The sequence below is a fragment of the Branchiostoma lanceolatum genome, chromosome 5, assembly GCF_035083965.1.
Source record: "Branchiostoma lanceolatum isolate klBraLanc5 chromosome 5, klBraLanc5.hap2, whole genome shotgun sequence".
In the NCBI taxonomy this organism is placed as follows: Eukaryota; Metazoa; Chordata; class Leptocardii; order Amphioxiformes; family Branchiostomatidae; genus Branchiostoma; species Branchiostoma lanceolatum.
In genome coordinates this window covers 15,957,501-15,978,572 of record NC_089726.1, presented here as the reverse complement: position 1 = coordinate 15,978,572, position 21,072 = coordinate 15,957,501, and the positions used below count along the sequence as shown (strand labels likewise).

Below are 21,072 nucleotides of genomic sequence, written 5' to 3'. Positions count from 1 at the left end.
ATAAAGACTGAAAGAATATGACATACAAGTAATTTCTGTGTGAAACATGTTAATGTATCTGTCTACCGTTTTGAGTAAAATTGCTACTGAGCTTATATGAATATTGATATCAATAGGCAACAGCAACATTATACTTTTTTTAATTTATAGTAAGATTGTAGTAACAAAGTTGATAACTGAATTAAAATAGGCAACGGCCCCAGTAGTTGTGAACAGTATCTTTTACAGTATGTTTGTACGTTTGTGTGTAAAAAAGGTGGTACTGTAAATGTAGAAATGTTCGCGGTGGTTTTAGTTCGCGGTTTTCGTGGCGACCCTTTCACCGCGAACATGAAGCCATCACAAACATCAACTTTTCCAATACTTTAGCAGTACGTGACTATAGCACTGCCGCGAACTTAAAACCACTGTGAACACTCCATTTTTGCCTTAGCGCGAAATAAAAACCATGCAAACTTTAATGCATTTACAGTACCTAGCATGGTGATTGGAATGGAGGTTTTCAATGACTCTTCTGGCTAGTTCTGAGGTGGGTCTCTTCTTGGGAGGGGAACCAGTCAATGTACTGCTGGGGGGTCCGGTGGGGCTGAGGGGGCTGTCTGGGCTATCCACACCTACAGGGTTAACAGTCACATAATCTGAGTGACAGTACTCTTCAAACATGTAATGTCTACTAACTGAAGGGGTGCTACACTAAAGATATCTCAAACACACTGTTCTTCAAAGTAGCAGACAAGCAGACAAATGTTAATGTAGGCTAAATGTGGATTCTATTCAACCAAAACCAGCTTGCAAAAATATGTTATTATAGATTTACAATACAAAGCACATGCAAAAATATGAAACTAAAACATTGCTACTAGCATTCATAATGCAATAAATACTGTCATAACTACACTTTGTGCACAATTGCTCACATTTCATAGTAAAAATGCTTCAGGGCTATCTAAGTTTTCACTTTTTCCAATACAGTTTTGTGGCAAAAGCACTGAGATTTAAACTTATTGCAGTGAGCAGGACCTTCACTAGGGGGCACTGTTTACATGAAACTGATACTACTCTCTTAATACCTGAGTCTCCTTCTGCAGCAGTGCTGTCAGAATCCTGACTGTCACCGTCGTTAGCGGACGTGCTTCTCTTCCAGGCCGACCGTGTACGCTTGGCTCTCACCGCGGAGCGTTTCGCGGTGTTTAACAAGCTGACCATTCCCTCATAACCTCCACGGAAACTGGACAAATAACGCTCCGCATCTGAGGAAATCATATAAGAATTTAATTTGGTGAATCAGAAAAAAACATATGTGCAAACAATGATAATTGAAAATGGAATTTCTTCAAATGTGACAAGACAATAGGTTACAATTATATACATGTGAAGCCTTGTTCTACAAGTGCTGATAGGCCAGTTTTCCATAATAATTACAACTTTGAAAGAAAAAGAAAATCACTAAAAATAGCCTTATCTTTTAAATTGTACAACTTTACAATGAGCTTGTTTGAAAGCAATTACTAGCACTGGATTCAAGAATACTATTCAAACTTTCAATTCAACCAAAAGCATTTTAAGTAACAAAACAACTTCTATAATACATCCAAGTACATGATGACTTAATATTAATGATTTTGTTTACCTTGGCCAGCTAGTGGACAGCCAGGGATGACAGCTCTTTGCAGCAGGACAGACAGCGCAGTGCTGGCCAGTTTCTGCTGGTTCTGAGATGACAACCCCCTCAACATGGCATCTTCCACTCCAGGGGCAATGGCATGGTTCCAGGACAGACTCAACCATCTGCAAGGAGGGATGATTTCCATGTATGAGTGAAATGAGCTTTATTTACCCATTCTTTATAAATACGTATGCACATCAGGCCTTACTGATTTGCCTATATGGATGACATCCTATGGGCACCCCAAAAGTGATGCGAGTGTGCACAAAAAAACAGGAAAAAGTTGTGTAAAAGAAATTTGCCTTCAGTATGAAATCCAAGGAGGTAGTATCTCTTACAGTATGCAAATCTTTACTTGCACCAAACGCAAAATTTTTAATGTGCAAGGAGTAGGTTTACAACAAAATCTGTATGTTTTACAATAGGAAAAGAGGCACTTTTTGACATAAGTATCCATATTCTGATATTCTTTGTAATTCATGGCACAAACGTGCTAATTTTGAAACTTCTTTGTAAGATTAACAGTATGGTCACAAACTTTTTTTTTTCATCTGTCTAATCAAGTTGGTATGGCTTCACTTCAAATAATTCTGGCTAAACCATTGTAAATACCGTGCATACCTGAATCAGACTGACAAGATGTCTTACCTGAGAATGGCCTTGACTTTGGTGGCTTCGATGGGACAGGTGAAGAAGTGTCTCGGCCCCAGGACCAAGTCAGGGAGACCCAGTTTGGCCAGACAGGCATTCAGTCTCTGCCACACTGCAGCAACCCACTCTACTGCCTTGTACACCTAGAAAAGAGGGGTGAATTTTGAATGGTGATTATTACTGTAATCATTAGCCTATATAAGGTCTGTAATAATTCTGTTACCATTCTACAAAATACTGACCGGCGGAGGCCATATATATTCTGTAAAAGTTCTGTAATGATATGGCAAAAATATGCAAAAAACAAATTGCTTGGAAACAGGAGGTACTGCAATACACGCAAGAATCTAGAACCGGAGTCTCAACATGATGAGTCAAAATTTTGTGTGGATCTCATTCTACTTGGTAAACAGTCAAACCTAACAGTCTATAGTTCATTCTACTTGGTAAACAGTCAAACCTAATAGTCTATAGTGACCACCAAAGAGGCTAAAGAAATGATCACAGTAGACAGGTGGCCACTAAACTTATGAAAGGAACCACAAATAAGTAGCCATAGTAGTTAGGTGGTCTTTATGCTAGGGTGTCACAAGCACAGGTTTGACCGTGTACACTTTATCAAGAAGAACTTGACCATGAGTACCTGGTCATCAGTACTGGGCAGCTGACCGCCGTGAGCGCTGATGAGTCTCCTACGTAGGTGCCGCTGTAGCAGCCCCTTGACCGGTTCACTGTCGCACTTGAGGTGGACCCAGCGGAAGCGCTGCTGGACTGACAGGTCCAGTCCAGGGGAGCGGGACTTGTCCATGGTGCCGATGATGTAACAGTCTTCAGACAGGTAGTACGCACCGCTGCTGCCGTCTTCGTCTTTAGGACCTTCCTCATCTACAGGTAGCAAGGAAGACAAGGAAATCAGTTTTGAGGTCACAGGCTAAGCATTGGAAAATTGAGCAATGTAAGATGTATATCAGGCAATTAAAAAAAACCCAACAACTTATAAATCATCATCATCAGTCCTGTAGTTTGTCAGCCTTAGGGGCCCTTGTTTGTCCTGACCATTCTTTCACTATTCAGTATTCAGTTTATTGAAAATCAACTTGCATGACATAACGCATGTACATGAAATATGTTGATATTTATAATGCTGCTGTACACAATTAATAGTTAATGAGTTAATAGTTTCAGAATTTAATAGCTAATAAGTTAATATGTTCAAAAACTTATGAATACTGTTTGTGTAATTCTTAATTAACGCTGAGTCTCAGAATAGCACATACATGTAGTTGCTTTTGTGCACAAAGAGACGTATTTAAAATCACATGGATTGTGTAAGGGCCTTTTCCAATGAAGGAGTTTTGACAATTGTTAACATCATTTTTCTTGTTTCAAGTTTACTTTTGTGTGCAAACTGTAACTTCTTTTTTCTTTTCACTGAAGCAAAATTTTTCTTGTATTCTCACGACTCCAGTAAGATCTACAATCAGACCTACCGATCTTCATGCTGATTGGATGTTGTGGACCACGATACTCCAGTGCGTATAAGAGCTCTCCCAGTACTTCCGACAGTGACACACGCCCCAGGTCATCCAGGATCAGGATGGGAGCTTTCTGCGACCCTTCTGCTGTGGTGGCAGGGTTGGAGGGCAACAGAAAACCTGTGGGGAAGAAACAGCTTTCAATACTGGTATTTTTGTCAACTATTGTAAATTCATTTAAGTTTGCAGGTCTTCAATTTGGTGCCACAATGACAATTGAGATTTTGCATTGTTTCTGAGGTTGAAACAATACAAGTAGCACAATGAAAAACAGGACATATGTTCATGGTGTAATGAAAACAAGTGACCCTGCTAAAACTGCAAAAAATGTGAAAATTCCCAGTACTAGGTTTCCCTGGAAGATATGTTTCATGGAATACATGATTACAGTGACACAGGTATACACAATTATTATGGTTTTTTTCCTATGATTAAACAAGGAAAAGCAACCCAGCTGGCCATTCAGGAAACTTTACAATTGTCCACCCCAACATCTGCTTGGAAACTACCCCTACCTTTGGACCTGAGCAGCTGTAGTAGGTCCTTGTGTGTGTATTTGGGGTTGAGCGCCACATGGGAGATGTCTGCCTGGAACCCACTCTGCTGCTGTTTGTTCCTGATGCACTCCGCCAGTTTCCGCACGATGAAGGTCTTACCAGTGCCGGGGGGTCCGTAGAACACCACACTCTTGTACTGTTCTATCTGTTTGGAACACAAGGAATAAAACTCTTGTACTGTTCTATCTGTATGGAACACAAGCAATAAAACTCTTGTACTTTTCCATCTGTATGGAACACAAGCAGTAAAAATCTTGTACTGTTCTATATGTATAGGACAGAAGCAGTAAAACTATTGTACTGTTCTATCTGTTTAGAACACAAGGAATGAAACTCTTGTACTGTTCTATCTGTATGGAACACAAGCAATAAAACTCTTGTACTGTTCCATCTGTATGGAACACAAGCAGTAAATATCTTGTACTGTTCTATCTGTATAGGACAGAAGCAGTAAAACTATTGTACTGTTCTATCTGTTTGGAACACAAGGAATGAAACTCTTGTACTGTTCTATCTGTATGGAACACAAGTAGTAAAACTCTTGTACTGTTCTACCTGTATGGAACACAAGAAGTAAAACTCTTGTACTGTTCTATCGGTATGGAACACAAGGAATAAAACTCTTGTATTGTTCTATCTGTTTGGAACACAAGTAGTAAAACTCTTGTACTGTTCTACCTGTATGGAACACAAGAAGTAAAACTCTTGTACTGTTCTATCGGTATGGAACACAAGGAATAAAACTCTTGTATTGTTCTATCTGTTTGGAACACAAGTAGTAAAACTCTTGTACTGTTCTATCTGTTTGGAACACAAGGATCACAAACAATTGTCTGTCAAATATATCAAGAAACAACAAATCAAATTGGTGTGGCTTAAGTAAGGAAGTCTGAACGTTGCCAACAGAAATGTGAGACATATAGTATTGATACATACCAGTCTGAGATAGTTCTGTAGTGTCTGCACTGGAATCATGGACTCATAGGACAGCTTGTCCACACAATCTTCATCTGGTCCTACACAGAGAGAAGAAAAAAGGAAACCAAACAATGTCTTCATAAGGTAATGGTATTTGTACAGAAATTATTCACGATTCAAAAGATGGATGCACAGTGTAATATACATGTAACCATAGCATTCAATGAGGTATAGAAAACTGACTGACTTTTGATTGTGGTTACCTATAATTTTTGTGTTTTTCTAAAAATCTGAGCATCTCTTTAACAGAATGAAGTTGAAGTAAACCTTGTGAACTTACCCTTCAGTCTGATAACAAGATATTTGTTGGCACTGAAGAAGTCATAAGGAGTGGTGTCAAACGCTGTGGCAGGACTCCAGGAGATGGTTCCTATGGGTGGAAAAAAAAAGATGTACGATTTTGTGTGGATGTAGTTTTCCTTCTCTACATGTCACTTGCATGGGCCTTTTCAGTACAGTACCTCAAAACAAACCATGATCCCCAAAAGATTCGTCAATTTGACATCTTTAGACCCGTACCATAGGTGTATGAGCGGATACTGTTGGCAGTGAGGCCTAGTTCTGACACATGTCCATCTGCGGAGATGTCTGTGTCCACTTCCTCCAGCTCTGTCAAGAGTTCTGATGCCACACTCAGCTTCTACAAGGGACAAATAAACACAGGTTTGATAAGGCACAAAATACATGCAACTGAATACAGAATAGGCACATAAATGTTGCTCGTAAAGGCCCTCTACATAAAATAAACTTTAATAATTCCACTGGGTACACTAATACCGCCACATAAAAACAAGGTTATCGAGACCTTCTCAAGAATGTCACGAACACCTGGATATCTGTAGAGTGCAAACATATACCTCAGGGATTGCTGATGCTACATAAAAAGATCTCGTTAAATTCAGTTTTCTTTATGTGGCAGTCTTAGGATACAGGGCAGAATTAGAGTTGACATCAAATGTTTTTGTAAAATTCGGAAAAAATCCCATGTTCACATAAAAACAAATCAAAGAAAGTAGGGGTATGCCCCAGTGTGCGATGGTCCACACCTTACAGTCTTTGACCCAATATATGTCAGTAATTGCCGATTTCTCGGCAGATGGACATTACAGAAAGAAGAAGATACCTTGGAGTTCTGCACAAGGATGGCTCCAACATCAGTATCAAACTGGCTCCAGTCTGTCCCACATGCCAGAGTCAGATTCCCCAACACATACAGATCCTCCTCTTTGCCTGAAGGAGTGGGCGTGGTCCTTCCTGTTACCATAGTTTCGCTGCTGGTATCTATCACGACAGAGACTTTTCTCTTTCCTGTGAAAACAGAACAAGACCAGTTTGAAAAAGGAAAAAAAACTTTTTTCAAACACCAAAATTACATAACATAGCCCTCAGACTTAATCATGGCAGTGCAGTTTTCTCATCAGAAACATGTAAGACAGTTGAATACAGTTGTCAGGACACCCTGGATGATTGAAAAGGTTGTTAACCTTGCAAACCTTTAAAATTGCTAAAAAGACTATGCCAATCAAATAACTTGTTTGAAAGAATATATAGTTTTATAAGAAATTGGGGCACTAGTTTTCAGTTGAAAGAATGCCAGTGTTGGAGAGATATTCTATGGTCTTGTCTTCCAACAGGAACCCTCAGGAGTCAGAGTACTGTAAATTCCTTTATTTTTTTGCCAGGACCTAACTTCATGGAAGAAGGGGAAAGAAGTTTTTTCCATGGTATTTCAAGATCGAGATTGAAACAATTCTGTATTGTAGTAGTAATACATTGAAAATGCATATTTGTGGTGTCAAGAATTTGCACTACGAACGTTTCAGGATTTACAGTAACATGACCCTTACCGATATCTTCCACCAGTCCCCTGCAGTCTCCCACAGCCACGTCCTGCACCTGTCGGTCCCACTTGTCCCTGATGGTCAGGTCCAGCTCAGGGTGGCCACATAGCAGCTCCAGGCAGTCCTGAAGGGAAACAGGCATCATTACATGTACACATCTATGCAGACCAATCACGACTGTCCATCACAATTAGCAGTTCAACCAATGAGAGAATGGCAATTAATGCTTTGACCAATGAGAGAGCGGCTGCATGTCAGTCAAATATTTGCATTTTTCTTCTTTATTTTGCATATCTATGTCTTGATGGAGGTGGGCAAGGCTACCAGATCGGTCTGTTATGGTTTTTTTTTCAGGGCTGCTGTCCCCACATACTTTCAGTATGCACCCTCTTACCCATGGGAGCAGAGTCTGGTTAAAATGTAATTGAAGGCACACCTAGCAACACTGTTGGGTACTGCAGATAACATTATCAAAACAGATCGCAAAAGAATCCATGAACAGTATAAGATGACCTTACTGACCTTGAACCCCCTAGAGGCTGCCACGTGCGCTGCAGTCCAGCCATCCCTATCCACAGCATTGATAACGTCCTTGCTGACCAAGGCTGGTCTAGTGGTCAGCAGGGCGGCCTGATCTTGACCATCACTGTTCAGAGGGTCGTAGTACAGGAGGACTTTAAGGCAGCTCACATGCCCTGAGCGACAAGCTCCATGCAGCGGGGTCCAACCAACCTGAAAAATGAGAGCAAATTATCAGTTTATTTTGAGTGTGTGTATGCACACATTTGACTTGCATTTGGTGAAGGAATAGATAGCACTCAACAGTATATAGCTATGCATTGATTGTAGACACTGAAGGCAGTCCCAAAGGGATACAAGTTAAGATCATTCCCACACCATACAGCCCTTGGGCCACACAGTTGTGCATCACAGATAAGAGGGCCTGCATGGGGGGGTCCCGACAACGCTCTACGCTAAATTCGGAGGGCCGGCTACGTAATACGCTGAATTCAGAAAGCCTCCCTACGCTCTACGCTAAATTCAGAAAGCCCCCCCTACGCTCTTCGCTAAATTATGGAGTGGTCGGCAACGCTCTACGTAAAATTAAAACGGCCGATTACGCTCTACGTAAAAGGGGCATGCAGGCCCTCAGATAATACTACAGCAGGAGGCTGGTCTACTGGTAGACTAGGTCGGGTAATCAAACCCATCACCTGCCGCGAGGAAAGTGAACACTCTACCCCCTAGTCTATGGATGCAGGCACAAGGGGATATAAGGCCTACTAAAAATATTAAATTTCATTTACGAGTTACAAAACAAAGAAGTATTTGGCCAAATTGTAGATATGACACAGAACAGACTTATATCAGTGCCTACTCTGCAAATAGCATCTGATTCAGAAAATAAATTTGACAGAAAAATATTTTCCTTTTAGGCCACACCAATTTAATTTCTTGGTTAACGGATTTGTTTTTTAAATTTTAGCAAAAAAAATTATGAAAACAGAAGGCTGGGGTGAAAACTTGCACCTGACCCTGTTCACACCCTGAAACTGTGTGCACCAAAGTACAGACTTTCCTCTGAGATTCTGTTTCCATTTGGAATTTAGCATTATTTCAAAAAATCTGTTAACCAAGAAATTAAATTGGTGTGGCCTTAATCCCCACAGCATACCCCACGCCCCCTGGGATTTCTACTGATAAGGGCATGACGTACATCAGTGACAGCTGCACGAGATGCGAAGTAGTCCAGCAGCGTCCTGCAGCAGTCGGTGTGTCCGTTAGACACGGCCCAGTAGAGGGGGGACCATCCCGCCTTATCTGGTAGTCCAGGGTGCGCTCCTCTGTCCAACAGTAGCTTTAAACACCTAAAGAAGGGACAGTAAAAAAAATCAATTTTGGGTGATTTTACTAAAAAGATAACAAAGGTATATAGAGCCAAGAAATGTTATATCTCCTGAACCAATTTTTCACCATTTTGAACAGAAAAAGCTCATGAAAGTCACTCTCAACCTTTTCTTTCTTTCATGGGCTAGTAATTTGAAATAAAATGGAAACTTTTTGTGGGAAACTGAACCAACAAAAATGTACAATAGCAAAACAATATGAATGAAAAGATATACAAAAGACAACAAAAGACAACACAAAATGAGAACAAAATTGGCAATTTTCAGTTTGAGACTTCTTTACAAAATAACAAACTTCTTATTGATTGAACCAACAAAGGTACAAAAAAGGTAAACAATACAAAGGAAAAATTATACAGAAGGCAATACAAAATTAAAAGCAATTGGGAAAATTTTCAGTTTGACACTTGAAATAAAACGAAAACTGCGTGAGAAGTTGAACCAACAAAACGCACACAAAAAAGGAAACAATACAAAGGAAACGTTTAACGAAAACGCAACACAAAATAGAAAGAAAAGGTACCCCGTGTGGCCCTCAGCGGCTGCTCCATGGAGCGGTGTGAAGTTGTCATCACGGAGAGTGTTAGGGTCACCATTGTGAGAGAGCAACAGCTCAAGGCAGTCTGGTGTGCAAACATGGGCAAACTCATTACCGAGAACAGCTTCCACCAACCAAATAACTATATACGGTGTCCATAAAGATTACCGTTACTATCTTCAGACAGCTGTACTAAACGATTAAAAGCTATACATATTGGGCAGTTGAATGCAGAAAATAAATGTGCACACTGCGTGTAAGCTGAATTCAGAAAAGCATAAGAGAGCCCTCGATCTATACCCTAGCAATGTGGTCCCACCGTAATGACTATTGAAATCAGTATTATATTTGTCCCAAACTGTTATAGGAAAGTTCAGGTACATGTGACATGTCAACACAAATATCTAAGCATGTATACTTTGTCAAATCATGGTTTTTCCCAATTGATGACTGTATATGACGATTGTTTTTATTTCCTTACCCAGATGTCCCCCTTCTGCAGCTGCATACACAGGTGTGGACCCGTCCCTCTCTGTAGTGTTTGGATCTGCCCCCTCCTCTAACAGCTGTTCCACCATAGTGATGTCCCCCTCCCCTGCAGCCTGGTGTAAACGGTTCGGAATCCCTCGAACTGGCGTCTCCTCTCCCAATCCTCCTTTCTTCAGCAAAGTCTTACAGAGTTCTGCTACTTCACCTTCTACTGTGTCGGCTTCCGCCGTTCGTGCATCATTTTCGTCATTAGAATTACTGTGTTCGGTAGATTTTGCGTCGTTTGGCACTGTATTATTGTTGTCTGATGATTCGAAGCACTGCGACTCCTTCTCCGCGGGCAGGTAGAGAAAGTTTGAGGTAGTGTGTTTTTCCCGGCGTTCGTCCAACATGCTCCCACCGCCGATTTCTATTTTCAATGTAGAGAGCTTCCTCGGGCTATCGGATGGCGAAAGACGGGATGGCGAGCTGTTGGACATCTCGGTAGGCGGCGCCGAAGCCGGGCCACGCTCACCGGTTATACCAGATGTACCATCTGTGTGGAAGATAGGGGGGGAACACAAAAAAACTCTGCTATGATGGTAACCTAACAGGAAGAACACATTGCAGACATGTGTGAAGAATTGTACACATGTAGGCTGACAGGAACACACAAGTGCTGAGGTATGTGAAGCACTGAAGGAAAATATGGGATGGACAAATAAAACTGTCCTTGTGGGAAGGTTGTCCCACATTGTTGGAATTCTGTTTAGTGGTTGGGGTTTGTTTGTCCGTAATTGTTTGAAATAATGACATAATGAAGGCATTCAGTTACTTAAGATTCTTTCTGCCAGGGCGGGGCATTCATGTATGCTATTTATATCTCTATTTCAGAAACCTACCAAACAACTTAGTGGATCACGGAGAGAAAGACAAAAAGTAGATATACATGTATAGAGCTAAGGATGGAAAGCTTACAAACTATGTCATGAATTCTGGACAAAGAGTGTATTACAGTGTATCACAAATTTAGGGGTAAACAGCTCAAATATAAATGTAAATCTAAATCCTTCAGTCAGATTTTCAAGCTTTAGCTACGTGCAGCTTTTTTTAGACATCATCTTGCAAATCATGATAAATCTAATAAAGGGAATAGTTTTATAAAACAAAGTAAATTTTCGTCAGTGTTGATGTTTTGAATGCTAAACTTTCAATGTCAACTATCATTGTGAATCTATAAGACAAGTCCCAGGGTTTGTCAACAAGCCTACCATGGTTCCAGTGGGTGGATGTGTTTTCCAATTCAATTCTATATATCAGATACATGTAGTGTACATGTATGTATGTAATATTTAGTATTGGCAGGTTGGTCCACTATTAATTAGATCAAAACCATCCATTTCTGTCTTCAAACATCCGAATCTCTTGTGTGACAAGCCTGGGGACATCCCTAATCTCTACATATAAGGAAATAAGTTGGTTCACAGTTTGAACTGAGCATGCACAAGGTCAAAGGTGAAAGCCCCTAATTTGTTAACAGTTCCTGTCTGGGTGCGTTTTGTTTATTCATCTGAAGTACAGCCAATAGGTAAGTTACATGTACCAATCTGAGTAATAAGGCTGTTGTAGTGCCTTTTAATGTGTTCGAGGTAGATCCTCGATCACGGGACCCCTGTTTTCCTTCCGAAATATGAATGCAGTCCCAACCAGGATACCCTTCCCCGAATTCGAACCACGGTCTCCCAGTTGCCAACTAATTGGAACCAAGAGCTCAACTGTGAGCCCACTATCAATTGAACTATAATTGAACTATGAGTCATACCGCGCCAGGCTGGAGGCCTGCCCGCCTTAGCCGGAGACCTTCTCCCCCCTCCCTACTTTGCCCCTCGCGGGGTTATCTGGGGGTAAATTAAGTTGAAGAAACTACAGGGGCATCCTACATGTATGTCTCTTGGGCCTTCACAACTTTGACGTACACATGCATAATGCTCAACACTACACATGCTCAGTTCAAACCATGTACTAGCTAATACTAAGTAACTGACTCTACCTCCGTTCCCTCCGGTAGACTAACCAGAAGAGAGAGTGAAAGGCGGGTGTGGAGTGTCATTGGTTAGGAGCTGGAGGAGGGAGAGGAGTCTTGGCAGGATGGAAAGCCAGCTGCAGGAAGGAGAGAACGAGAGAGAGACATGGTGAGGAGAAAATGCACACAGGGTACAACCACATCACACAAGTATGGAGGTGACAGGATAGGTTGGTAAACATCAAAGCTACTGTTTCAAGTCCCTGTCACACATAGCCGACCATGGCCTTCCGATCTGCACCAGACCATGGTTGGGAATTAGTTGTGAGCATCTGTGATTGGGAGTTGGTCAGCAAGGATAAAAGTCATCCATACCAGAAAACAATAAATTTTGACAAATCAAACTTGGAAAAGTCATATTCTCATAAGATGAGTTCAGAGAAGTGGAGCTAGATTAGGACGGATTCCAGGCTACTCCCAACCAAGCCGCATCCTTGGTTGGAGAATGGTCCGGAGCATAGTCGTTGGAAGGTTCTGAATGTGTGACACGGGCTTTAGCTTTTAGGTAGTATCTAATTACTTTGTTTCATATTGGCACCCCTGAAATGTGCAAATGTAGCTGGTCTATACACAATTTGGTCCTTTTATGATTGTACAAGCCAACTGGGTAAAAGTTGTACTTCATGTAATATATTTTTATGTGGGTATGAGATTTGTTAGATATAAGTAGTTCTATCTGTATATAAAGTTTGTAGCAATTTTGTGATACATTTAGTTTGAAATCAAGACCACCAATGATTGAAATAACTTAAAGCTTTTGTCAGCTATATTAGTTTAAAAAGGAAATTTGAAAGCAGATACACAAAATTGATAATCAAGTACAAAATTTGCTTAATTGTTCAACTTACCATGATTTTCTCAGGAACTTGTACAGTAGAAAGAAAATTTACTATCATCCCACTAGTGATTATACGTCAAAGTTTAATTTTCACTTAATGCAACAATGCTCAGACAAATGTTAAGAAGTTGAAGAGGAGCAGTTATTAATACAAATCATACAGATATGCACATTTAATCTGCCCTCGACTACATCCTAAGATGTTGTAACAGCTGGCCTATTATCATATTAGATTGACAATTTAATCTTCTTGCTTGTGATTAACTAGCTGAAAGAGAAGGTCTAGTTAGTATCATGAAATTATGAAATAATGTGCGCCACAAGATCAGTGTTAATGACATTTGCATGAGCAGAAATATGCAGGCAGTGGTTAATCAGTTTAGTCAATACGCAGTCCAAGCAGATACGTGACAAAAAAGGGCTGATATAGGAAATATGAAATAAAGGGCAGGATGGCACTTAAAACATGAAACAACGGATTGAGTTTCTTGAAAGAATTGTTTTAATAAACACGAAAAGAATAACAGTTGGCAGTTTTTTTTTAATCCGCCATCTTGCCTCATATCTCATTCATCCGTGAAAAGCCCTAAAGCTTGTCTAAAAGCTGGGAGTCAGGAGTGGATTAAACACAGATACAATGTTGAAAGGTTGTGAAGTGCACAGGTGGTGCAACAAAAGGTAGGTGGCCCCAGGACAAAGCAGTTTAATGTTTGCCAACTGTGCTGATAGTAACCTTGCACTCCAGTGAATACACTGCAAAAAGCCTGTCATTTTTACCACCGTTCAGAGTGAACAGCTAGCACAATACAACCTTTCCCCATCTCAAGGTTAATGTTTACAAGGTAGGGTATGAAATCAGGCATGCATGCAAGGCAGTGTGGTCTACAAGCTGCTATGTGTAAAAGCTAGAAGGCAGTTTTTGTCTTCTCTACTGAGGTTTTCTCAGTTTTCTTTGCTTTTACCTGCCATCATTTCAGTAAGCAGCTGATGGATCTCTGCCATATCTGAACTGAAATCATCATGAATGGGCGGGGCGGCAGCGTTGCTAGGCGATGGATCTGCACCCACCTGGCTTGACTTCTTGGATGTGGGCTGCTCGGCTTCTGCCTTGTTTCCTGATTGGCTGACAGATTGAGAAGAGGGCGCTGATTGGCTGGAGGGAGAGACTGATCCTGATTTGTTGGTGGCCAGAGAGCTTGGCCTGTTGTTGTTGGCTACTGGTGATTGGCTGGTAGCTCGGATGCCAGCGTGTCTGTTATACGCGACATTGGAGAGAGGCGTGCTGTACCGCTGTCCCACACGATTGGCCCCCGGCATCACGGGATGCGGGCTGTTGGGACTATTATCAGAATCAGACGTCGAACTTCCAGAGCTACCCGAACTCCCCCTGCTATACCCCGACTTTGGTGTAGGGGGCGTCGTTGCCACAGACTTGATTGGTGCAGCCACGGCTTGCTTCCTGACCTCCAGCTTCATTCCAACTCCGGGGGAATTCCGTCCGTCCTTCAGTGCCGGGTTAGGCTGCGGAATGTGTAGAGGTTTCTTAGGGATCGGCGGGGGGCCCTTCCCTGGCAGTCTCCTTGCTCCAGGTGATACAGAAGTAGGAGAGACAATTAGTGATCCCAATGCTTTAGCAGACGGAGAGGTCACTTTGGCATCCGGGCTTCTCTCTGCAGCCTTGCCCGGCTCCGTGATCGCCAGCTCTGACGAAGAGTCTGCGTTTGAAATCTTGAGTGTCGGTGAACCAGCTGTGCTGTAACTTTTCAAGTGAGTTCTGCTGGAATCTTGGTCTCCGCTAAACTTAAAGACTGCCTTAGTGACCATGCTTCCAGTACTGCCCACCGTGACAGACGTGTTGGGACTTTCAGGAGATGGAGATGTAGAGGAGGAGGAGGAGGGAGAAGAGGAGGAGGAAGTCGTTCTAGTAGAGCCCTTGGGAGAAAACAGGAGTTTCGTAGACTGTACTCTGGAGTACGGGCTCAAGGTAGAGGTTGAAGATGTTGGGCTTGGACTGCCTTGACCGCTGGAAGAAGCTACCATACCTGCCTTAAAACTTACAGGTGGAACGTTCTCAATCACCGTCTTGTCGTCTTCACTGTCGCTGCTGCTTTCAATGTCCGCCTTCCCATGATGCTCTGTTTCAACGGACGTGCAGGGGAAGGGGTTCGGCCCCCAGGCTGAAACTATCGGCTTGTCGGCGGCATTTTTGAGCCAAGGGGACGCTTTCCTCGTTTCTTTAGTCGCCTTTTCTGTGTCCGTACTCTCAGCACCTCTAAGAAGGTTCTGCTTCACCGTACTTACGTAGTTCTTACTCTCCGCAGCGGTCACCTCCCGTCTTCTTACCTCGTTCTCAGGTGGGTTTTCTGTCTGTGTCCCAGCACTCCTCATGATGGCTCTTGGCTTTACCGCGTCCCCACTGGCACCTTTTAAGAGACTCTTTCGCATGTCCTCCAACTGTTTTCTGTACTCATCTACCTCAGTCTGCAAGTCTCTATTCTTCGCCTCCTCTCTGCTCAACTTGGACCTCAGCTGTTCTCGCTCGATGTCGAACTCGGAGAGCTGTTTCTCCATTTCAGCCTCCATTTTGAGCGACTTCTTGCTCTCCTGTACCAGCCCTTCCGCCATGCTGCGTACTTTGTCCTTCTGGTCCTGTAACCCCTTATGGACGTCCTTTAGCTGCTGCCTCTCCTGGATGAGCTTGCTTGCGAGGCGTTTGCGCTCCTTCGCCAGGAGGACCCCAATCTGTTGGTGATGTGCACGCTCTTCCTCCAGCATGGCCATGGCCTTGTTCTTGTCCTTCTCCATCTTACGTAACTGTGATTTCTCAAAGTCAACCTGTAATCAAGTGTACGAGAAAGTGAGCTTTTTGGGAATTACTTGGCTTCATCAATTGACGATGGCATACAGACTTAATCAGTTTTTTTTAGATTTTAGATTGAATGTGTTATAACTCTAACTCTTAATTCTAAACATATCTAATTAACATCCACAAGTCCTATTGTTGGTGCCAAAACTGGAACTATTTCGACTTTGAATGTTTTCATTTATAACAACTTCTTCAACATATATCTACAGCCAGCATATTATGTGCTGAGCTAGTCCAGACCAAAACATACACCAAGTTTCAGACATGTTATCATGGCACAAAGATGCCAGATTTGTACTCAAGTTCTTCATAAATATTGCTTGGTAGATTGTGATTAATGTAGATTCAACTTACTTTGTAAAGGGATGATCAAAGCATCGACCTTCTGATCCTACAATAGGGGAAACATTAAAAATGACAGAACGTCATTCTTACTTGCTGACTCAATCTTTCCCTCTCCTTCTCCAGCATGTAGGTGACGTCGTCTCCCTGGGCGGTGTCCTGGGCGTGTTTCCTCTTCTCTTCCTCAAGTTCATGGACAACCTGGGACACATCAAACATGACATGTCTTATAACTATTAAATGGAGTTTATGACTTGTCTGTTGCAAACAGAAGAGCTTCAAGTTCAAGAACAATGCATGAATTTTCATGATTTTGTGTTTGTCGGTAGACTTTGGACTGATTCAAATTTTGACCATTTTTCTTCATCCTCTGCATCTACAGCTACTTTCCTAACCACAACATGCAAGTACTAGGAAGGAACCTATGCCAGGAAGGAACCTATGCCACATTGGCTGTATTTTGTCCCAATTTTTGCTTTTGCTGTAAAATAAAAAACACTTTCATTCTACATTCAGCTATATTCTTATACGCTAAGTATAAAAAATGGCATCCTATTATTAGACGAGTGTTAACTGTTATACTGTTATTAGACAATAACCAAGTATAGCACATGTTTTAAAACAAAAAAAACTTCACCTTTTTATGTCTCTTCTCCGCTGCAGTCATCTGTATCATCATCTTCTGGTGGGTTTTCTTCTGTTGGGTGATCAGAGCCTCCAGGTGCACCATGGCGCTGGCGTACACCGGCGAGTTGTCGTGCACCTCCTCGCTGGCCTCCTGCGCATCACGATTCAACGCCGAGAAGGGGTCTTCCAGGGCGAGCTTGCCGTACCGCTCCTGCATGATGGCTGATCTCGCCTTGTCGCTCTGCAGAGAACAGATTGACACACACAATTCAATGTCAATTTGGGCACGACCCCTGAGGTATCGCCAAAAATCTCAATCATTCATACATTGCACTATGGATTTATAATATTGCTGTATTGCATGAATTAATAAATACATTTTCTAATAAACATTCCTACACTATGGAGAAAAGCTAAGAGGCATTTTGGGTCACCCTATTTGGAAGCACCTTAGTTGTAAAGAAAATGCGTCAGCAAGGGGCTTACACGTAATATGAAATTGTGATTCTCACATGCCTGGAAGCGTCACCTAACTTCCGTACTTGGACGTCATTGAACTCCTTTATGTGATGACGATAATTACGACGGCCATATGAAAGACTTTAGTGGGCCAACAGATTTATGTACAGGATTATAAATGATGCTCGGGCAACATTTATCTTCCAGCTTTCGTAAGGAGACACCCTTTTCATGCTCTACCAAATTTATAACCGCTGCCAGTTTTGTCGGCGCAACCTTCCGTCACGTGGAGGCCATTATCGCTGCTCATGACAGTTGCTAGAAGGCCAGCAAAGGGATTACGCATGGCAAGCTCGGGGATTTGAAGACTAATCATGTGACGCGGACGGTGGTGCTTTGTACTGACAGATAGTGATATGATAGATGAGTCTCTTTAATGTGCAGGATGCAGGGCTACGTTTATCGGGCAAACTTGGCAAGACATGGAAGATGGAAAGCTTTTCAAGGCTTTTAGTTAAACCTCAGAGGACGGTTTTGAAGATACAAGTTGTTAGCTGGCACAGCTCTCTTCAGACATGTAGATTTGATGATAGTTTGGCAGCCTTTTTTTGAATATCTAAAACATATAACTGCCATCTTTCAGGAGGAAAAATTGAATAAAATGACAAATAAGGTGGATAAAATAAAAGAATATTATATGTACAAATTTCCATCAAGCTCTACAAAATTGTCTTCCCTGATATTAATTTTACATGTTCATGTAAGACTATCATTCATCAAACATGTTACTCGTCAGCTGACCAGACCTATCATACTCATAGTTGGTTACTTAGAGTACATGTACTTACTCATCTTAGACAAACACTGTACATGTTGTGTTACAGGCATTTTAAGCACACACATTGAATCTAGTATGCCGTATGCTTCTCCTTTATACCAACTTGTTTTTCTTGTAATGTATAATTCATTATATAATAATAACTATATTCAAGGTTAAATAAAGGTTGAAAAAAATGGATGTAAATGAAGTGTAAATTAAATGTGTACCTTTATTTATACCTAGAAGGTGGGGGTCACAAGAAGGCCTTTCTAATAATAATAAGCTGTAGCCTGTAGGAATGGGGGAATTATCATTTAAAAGATTCTTTTAGCTGGGGTCCTAGGATACCAACAGCCCCTCTTGATGAATAATGTACAGCCCCTTTACATGTCCTCCCCTTGACACATGTCACTGAATATGATGTATGATTGGAATCATTCTCCCGTGACCCCACGGTCGAAGGTCGTAATTCCAGGTCAACCTTCCCACCACAAAGTTTGCATATACCATATACTGATTTCTGATGCAATACTTGCACAACAATTCATCACTTTTTCATGAAAATCTTTTACAAAATTACCCTGTCGGCTTATATAGATATTTTCCTGCAGTCATAATACCCTTCTGGCGCAACATGGTGCACAAGATCCATAGATAGATGTTTTCTAAGTCAAGTTCAACCTAATTGAAATTCCAAATACAATGTAGGACTTACCTCCGACGGAAAGTTACATGTAATATCTAGACATTATGAATAGATGTCAGATTGTTCAATTTAAGGACATTCCTGGAGGTACCAGATAAATAAAAAGATTTAGATGGTTACTGCCTACATGTACCAATTAATAAGAATTTTAAGACACTGTTGCTTCATATTAAGATATCTTTATACCATGTACATGTATGCAAGGTTCTCATTTGTGTATTTATATGTATTACAAACCGCGAGCCGTAGCGAAACCGCATTGCACAACTACTGGCTACTTGAAAAAGCATCACGCTTCACCTCAATTGAGGATGCCTTGAAACAAAAACAAAAAAACATTCCTAAATATACATAAATATATGGTCATATACATTCAAGAATCAAAATGATGCCCTGAAGTCTTTGAATAATTCCGACCAAGACTCAAAAGAGTGTGGGGCACCCCAATTGTCAGATATGATTCATCTCTTGTCTCCAAATACTGACCCCAATTCCCAGCAATAAACCTCATTTGCTAACATGTACACTTCTGTGTGGGCAGAATACGAAATACAGGAAAGTTAACATAAAAAATCAGTAACAAAGAGCTTTTCATAGCCTTCTCTTTAATTTGTTACCATTTCAAATACATCAATGCCTGTATGTTATGACTGATGATTTTTAACCTTCTTAAGATTAAAAACACTCAAAAGCCATGTCAAATGAAACCTACAGAATAAAGCGCCCTTTGTGATTGCCTACTTTTGATATTCATGTACATCATGTATTGCTATTGGACTGTGATAAAAGTTGCCATTGAAGAGCATGCAATAATTCTGATCATTTCTGTTCCTGATGGGATTTCATATTTGAAACAAAACATATGAAATCACTTGAAGTCGATACGTTCAAATATCTTGCCAAAAATCGGCAAAGATTATGTGACATTTAGAATTTCACTATTGGTTTCGTTGAAATCTATCCGAAAATGCAGACAATTTCCGTGCCAATATTGGGTCCCCTCATGCATTCATCCATGCAATTTTTGTATCAGAAAGCTTGATGGATACTTCCCAGGGTCCTTTGAGAGGATGTGATTTGATAGTCTTGTATCAAAGGTTTGAGTTACGTTGCCAGCATATCTAGTATGTATTCATGCTTGTTGCAATGATGTGCCTGCATAAGAAATTATATATTGCAGGTCTGCATTTTGTTCTTGTATACAATATATACAGGCTATAGGATGATCTACTAATCTCTTGATGAGTATATCCAACAAGAAACAGTATTCGATTACACTTAGCAACTGAATCATATCAGTATCAATAGTAGGCCTGTGTGATTACAAAATTACCATTTTACCATACATTCAGTCTTGGTAATGACAATCGTTTTGTGCCAAGGTCTTATGATTGGTAGGGAAAATCTAGATTCTGGAAACAACTGTGAGTTGTTCTGTGTTAAATCTTGAACAAGTACAAAGACGAAGCTCAAGGTGATGTCATTGAGTGTTGCATTATGGGTACTGCTAGTTTCAGATTGGTACAATAATGGAAGCTTCCATGTCACTGACAGTAAATTCTCTACAATTCCAAAACATTTTCCTCTGGAATAAAAAAATTAGACATTGATGTTGTAAGGATAATTGCCGAAAGTGTTTGATTACGATAGTAGCAGAAATAGTACTAGCATTTCTAAAGCGGCTTTGAAATAAAATATATCTTACACCTGGCCTCAAGTGCTTCACTGAGCCACAACCCTGAAGAGTAACGACGCTTACGACATGTAAGGGTTTTCTACAAGTCTGATTTATCTGAGTCGGGCGGGAAATCAAATTCTCATCCACAGCAACTGTCAACAGGTTAGGAGAGAGTACTCCGTGATTGCCCCACACCCACTTTATTTCCTGATACATAACCTTGTTGCTTGCTGTAAAATGATTTTAGGATTACACACTCAGCAAATTTCTGTCTGGGACCATGTATAGTTCGAGACTTCACTGAAGAAACTTTCATAGATGTTTCAATGTGCATTGGAACTGGCCCCGCAAAGACACTGGAAGAAAATTACTGTATCAATGACAAATCTTTATGGGAATGTGCAGCCCAACCTCAAGAAGATTTACATGTAGCCTCCGTTGCAGTCCTTTTCCCCGCAGCGTGTTTTTTTTTTCCACATTTTTTTGGGGGGGGGGCGCCACGTATCTGCTTG

General features: G+C 41.2%; 1 protein-coding gene across 2 annotated transcripts in view; it reads right to left on the bottom strand.

Annotated features, from left to right (window-relative positions):
• The window catches only part of LOC136435452 (cortactin-binding protein 2-like), a 37,276-nt gene that overhangs the window by 3,190 nt on the left and 13,014 nt on the right, over nt 1-21,072 (bottom strand). Inside the window, exons 2-20 of one of the 2 annotated variants that reach the window (XM_066428968.1) lie at nt 16,908-17,138; nt 16,364-16,471; nt 14,025-15,897; nt 10,155-10,697; nt 9,659-9,758; nt 8,946-9,096; nt 7,751-7,960; nt 7,235-7,352; nt 6,511-6,695; nt 5,907-6,027; nt 5,668-5,757; nt 5,346-5,425; nt 4,368-4,554; nt 3,808-3,972; nt 2,961-3,202; nt 2,315-2,460; nt 1,631-1,788; nt 1,071-1,250; nt 476-614 (exon numbers count right to left, since the gene is read on the bottom strand). In XM_066428968.1, the coding sequence (XP_066285065.1) occupies nt 476-614; nt 1,071-1,250; nt 1,631-1,788; nt 2,315-2,460; nt 2,961-3,202; nt 3,808-3,972; nt 4,368-4,554; nt 5,346-5,425; nt 5,668-5,757; nt 5,907-6,027; nt 6,511-6,695; nt 7,235-7,352; nt 7,751-7,960; nt 8,946-9,096; nt 9,659-9,758; nt 10,155-10,697; nt 14,025-15,897; nt 16,364-16,471; nt 16,908-17,138 (5,027 nt within the window). The remainder of the gene's footprint in view (nt 1-475; nt 615-1,070; nt 1,251-1,630; nt 1,789-2,314; nt 2,461-2,960; nt 3,203-3,807; nt 3,973-4,367; nt 4,555-5,345; nt 5,426-5,667; nt 5,758-5,906; nt 6,028-6,510; nt 6,696-7,234; nt 7,353-7,750; nt 7,961-8,945; nt 9,097-9,658; nt 9,759-10,154; nt 10,698-14,024; nt 15,898-16,363; nt 16,472-16,907; nt 17,139-21,072) is intronic. The other variant, XM_066428969.1, reaches the window with a different exon arrangement.